Genomic DNA, 5,095 nt, shown 5'->3' on the forward strand with positions numbered 1-5,095 from the left:
TGATTAAGTGATTACATAGTTTCTAAGTCACAAGTTCATTCTAACTTTCCTGGAGCAAATTGTCTATCACAGTCTGTAATACATAACAGTGTTCACATGTGCTGATAGCCATTTCTGTGAGGGTTATCCCGGTCACTATGAAGAGATGTCATTTTCATTTCCCAAGAAGGGAGTCAAATTAGTCTTTTTTAGATTTTTAGATCTCATTTGTTGGTGTGAAGGAGTAAACCTGGGATCCCCCATGAGTAGGCACCCCCACACACCACTAGGCTTCTGTCTTCTGTGAAGGTAATTCCATTCCATATCACTTCCAGAATGTTTTGTGCAGCAGGAGGTCTTGTCTCAGGACTGTTAGCTTCTAATCCTAGAATGAAAGGCTCCCCTCAGGCCTATAGTATCCTGGAAAAGGAAAGAGCTTTTGTCTCAGCAATTGGATTTCCTAATTTTCTGTTGTCTAGGAAATGGATGACCTGTGGTTTTATAAAAAGAAAAAAATTCAAGATTATAAAATAAGACATTTTTTAAAAGCCAGTTTATAAAAGTGCTACCATTTTTACTGACACCGGATTTCCTCATTCATGTCTATGTTAGTATTTAGTATCATCTACACTTGTCTCCAGTGATGGGAATATAGGGTTGTAATTGCTCTCTGAACCAATTCTACTATCATCAGCCACAGGTTACGGTAAGTGACACTAAACATCTAATAACCAAGGTCAGGTGATGTGGAATATGAAGACTTTTTTAAGGGAGGGGGCAGGAGTAGTGTGTTTCATACCGGTAACTTTAGCCATTCCAAAGGCAGAGATAAGAGGATAACAGTTATAGGCCAGCCCAGTGGGGGTGGGGGTTGGGGAGACAGATTAGATCCTGATCCTGTCTTCAACTAGGCTAGGTGATGCACACTTGTGGGTCCAGCTATTTAGGAGGTAGGATTGTGGTCCCAGGCCAGTCTGTAAATGCATGACACCCTATCTGGGGATAAAACAAAAACACTAAGAACTAGGACTAACGTGGAGTAGGAAGCTGGTGGCTCACACCTGCAATCCTAGTTATTCAGGAGGTTTGAGGTCTGAGGATCACAGTTCCAAGCCAGTTAGGGCAGTAAAGGCCTTGAGACTCATCAATTAACCTAAAAAAGGGGGGGAGGTGAAGGCCTGAAAACTGAATTGTGGGGTTTTGTTTTTTTTAGTTGCGTTTTTTTCTTTGTCTTTTTTTATTGTCTAGGTGATTATACAGAGAGGTTACAGTTACATAACTATGGTAATAAGTACATTCTTGTCAAACTTGTTAACCCCTTCCCTTTTTTTCTCCTAATTTGCCTCCCCATCCCTCTCTTTTTTTTTGCCAGGCCCGGGGCTTGGACTCAGGGCCTGACCTTCTTTTGCTCAAGGCTAGCACTCCACCACTTGAGTCACAGTGCCACTTCCAGCTTTTTCTGTTTATGTGGTACTGAGGAATCAAACCCAGGGCTTCATGCATGCTAGGCAAGCACTCTACCACTAACCCACATTCCTAGACCCAGTAAATTCTTTTTTTTGCTTCAGCTCTCAGGAAAGCATAGACCTAAACTTAATACTCAATGCAATAGTTCTCTTAGCCTTGCTTTCTTGGATTTGTTTCCTCTTTATAACTTCTATTTTATTAGGGTTTTTAGTATGCTTCTTACTAATTAAAATTCTTTCTGAAAATAAGAGCCAAAATGGTAACAACAATCTCCTCATTTTCCAGAGCCTTAGAAAAATGAGTTTATTTAAAATTATTCCTTCCTTCCTTCCTTGTTCTTTTTTCCATGTTATAAAATTAAAATCTTCCTGTTTTCTTCCCCCACCCCACTCCCCACACATGTCCCTATGGTGGCACTCTACCTCCTGAGTCATCCCTCCAACCCCCAAGTCTTCCTGTTTTCCCCCCTAGAGAAGGTGCCAAATAGCACCGTCCAATAGGTGGGTTGTTTCTTCTCTCTCCCCAGGCCCCATGGTTGCTTTGGGGCCCCTATGGAGTCATTCCTCCTGAGGATTCAACAAAGGAAGCGGAAAGACCGGCCTTTCCCAACGCATGCAGAACACCCACCCTCCAAAGAAATGACTCACCAACCCTGCAGATCTCAGCTTCATTCATTCAACCCTGCTTCATTCAGACTTCCTCTGTAATGGGAGAGAACACTATTATCAACCAAGCTTATCGTTATAGTAATTCCGTGCATAATATTCCATCTCCAAACTAGATCAAACTCTTCTAATTCACTCTCAAGAAATCTTAAAGCTTTTCATTCATACCATTGATCAGCTTGTAATTCTGAATTGGATGATTTCCTCCTATATCAGACCATAAATGCCACATTCAACTCCTTTATTCACTATTAAAAGGTGTTGGTGGGCAACTGGAGTGCAGTAATTGTTACAAGTTGGACTGATAAGAAATATAAAAAGTGGAGATACTAGAGTCTTGAACTTCAATTTCTTAATGGAGAAAAAGGAATGTTTTAATCTCAATACTTTATCCTGTTATAGTAAAATAAACCATTACTAAAACTTCCACCTTGTAAGGGTCTTCTTTTTGTAAAACACCGTGGAATTCCTTTCATGCGTGAATCTCAAGGACTTGTCAGAATTTTTTGGTTTGGTTGGTTTTTGGTTTTTTGGTCAATCATGGGGCTTGAACACTGGGTGCTGTCCCTCACCTTTTCTGCTCAAGGCTATCACTCTACCACTTGAGTCACAGCACCACTCCCAGTTTTCTGGTGGTTTATTGGAGATAAGAGTCTCATGGACTTTCCTGTCCAGGCTGACTTTGATCCATGATCCTCAGATCTCAGTCTTCTAAGTAGCTAGGATAGCAGGAGTGAGCCCAGCTGAACTTGTGTATTTTTAAAAAGAGAATTTAAAGATAATTTATTTTTGCAACACAATATGACTTCAATATAAACCACTGGAGGGGCCCCAGTGGCTCAACCTTATAATCCTAGCTACTCAGGAGGCTTAGATCTGAACATCATGGTTCAAAGCCAGGAAAGTCTATGAGACTTTTTTTTTTTTTTTTTTTTTGTCACAGGGAACTGTGGGCTTGTGATGTCCCTGCGCTCTTCAGCTCAAGGAAGGCTCTCTACTGCTTGAGCCACAGCACCACTTCTGGTTTTCTAGTGGTTGATTGGAAATAAGAGTCTCAGGGACTTTCCTGCCTGGGCTGGCTTTGAACTGTGATCCTCAGATCTCAGCCTCCTGAGTAGTAGGATTACAGGTGTGAGCCACCTGCGCCCAGCTTCTATGAGACTCATATTCAATCAACCACCAGAAAACCAGAAGTGGTGCTGTGGCTCAAAGTAATAGAGTACTAGATGAGCTGAAAAGCCCAAGGATACACCCAGGGCCAGAGATCAAGCCCCATGACCTACAGAAAAACTTAAGTAATGGAAAATGCTACCAGGTTGTCAGTGGCTCACACTTGTAATCCTAGCTACTCAGGAGGCTGAATCTGAGGATTGTGGTTTGAAGCCAGCCTGGGCAAGAAAGTGTGAGATTTATCTCTCCTAAACTACAAAAAAAAAAAAAGTGGAACTATGGCTCAAGTGGTTAGAGCGCTAGCCTTGGGCAAAATGAAACTCAAGAACAGTACCTAGTACCCCCCCAAAAAAAAAAGGCAGAAAAGGGAGAAAATTACAATTTATGAATTGCTGATAATGGATATGCCATCAAATCCTCAGCACAATATTTCCTTGACAAGTTAACTAGTATAAAATTAATTCATTTTAAGTATACAGTTTAGTGATTTTCAGTGTGTTCAGTTGATTGTGCAACCATCATCCCTGTTTAATTCCAGGACATTCTCATTTTCATCCTAGAAAGAAAGGCCATATCCATTATTCGTCACTCAATTCTTCCTCCTTCCTAGCCTTAGCAAACTATTAATCTGTTTTCTGTCTATGAATTTGCTTATTTTGAACATTTTATATAAATACACTCCAAAATGCCCAAATGGAGCAGACTTTTGTATCTGGTTTAACTTAGCATTTCCAAGGTTCACCCATATTGTAACCATCCCATTTTGCTTCATTCTTTTTTATGGCTGGATGTTTATTGTATGGATAAGCATAATCATTTGGGGTGTTTTCACTTGGCTATGATGTTGCTGTCAATGTTTCTGTGTACATTTTTGTCTGATCATGCAGGTTTTCAGCTTTCTCCTATGCATACCTAGGAATGGAATCACTGGATCTTTGGTAAGTATAATTACCCATTTGAGAATCTGCTCCATTGTTTTTCCAGAGCAGCTGCACCATTTCATATGAGCAGCATACAAGTGTTCCACTTTCTAACTCTGCTTATCAACACAGCCATCCTAGTGGGTGATAAGTTGTACTGTGGTTTGACTGGCATTTTCCTAATAACTAACAATATTGAGCATCTTGTCATCTGCTAATTGATCATGTGTACATCTTCTTTAGAGAAATGTCTGTTCAAATCTGTTGTCAATTTTAAAAATTGGATAAGGTCCAGCGCCAGTGGCTCATACCTGTAATTCTAGGTACTTGGGAGACTGAGCTAGAAGAAGTAGAAGTACATTTCTAAGTCAGCCTAGGCAGTAAAGGCTGTGAGACTTTTTTTCTTTTTTTTTTTTTGTCAGTCATGGAGCCTGAACTCTGGGCCTGGACACTGTCCCTCAGCTCTTCAGCTCAAGGGTAGCCTTCTACCACTTGAGCCACAGCACTACTTCCAGCTTTTTCTGCTTATGTGGTGCTGAGGAATCCAGCCCAGGGCCTCATTCATACATGCAAGGCAAGCACTCTACCACTGAGCCACCTTCCCAGCCTGCCTGTGAGACTCCTATCTCCACTAAACTATCAAAAAAAAGCCAGAAGTAGAGCTGTGGTTCAAGTGGTAGAATGTTAGACCTGAGCAAAAAGCTCAGGGACAGGGCTCAAGCCCTGATTTCAAGCCCCAGGAAAAAAAGAAGGAAGGAAGAAAGAAAGGAAGGAAAGAAAGAAAAGAGAAAAAGAAAGGAGGGGCTGGGAAGGTGGCTCAGTGGTAGAGCGCTTGCCTTGCATGCCTGAGGCCCTGGGTTTGATTCCTCAGCACCACATAAGCAAAAAGAAAAA

At 41.3% G+C, this 5,095-nt stretch overlaps 1 protein-coding gene across 1 annotated transcript in view; it reads right to left on the reverse strand.

Annotated features, from left to right (window-relative positions):
• Positions 1-1,127: 1,127 nt before the first annotated feature.
• Lhfpl5 (lipoma HMGIC fusion partner-like 5) overlaps positions 1,128-5,095 on the reverse strand; it is a 9,334-nt gene continuing 5,366 nt past the window's right edge. The window contains exon 3 of the mRNA XM_013029588.1: positions 1,128-1,132. Coding sequence (XP_012885042.1) covers positions 1,128-1,132 — 5 coding nt within the window. The remainder of the gene's footprint in view (positions 1,133-5,095) is intronic.

Source organism: Dipodomys ordii, unplaced genomic scaffold (genome assembly GCF_000151885.1).
Source record: "Dipodomys ordii isolate 6190 unplaced genomic scaffold, Dord_2.0 Scaffold120, whole genome shotgun sequence".
In the NCBI taxonomy this organism is placed as follows: Eukaryota; Metazoa; Chordata; class Mammalia; order Rodentia; family Heteromyidae; genus Dipodomys; species Dipodomys ordii.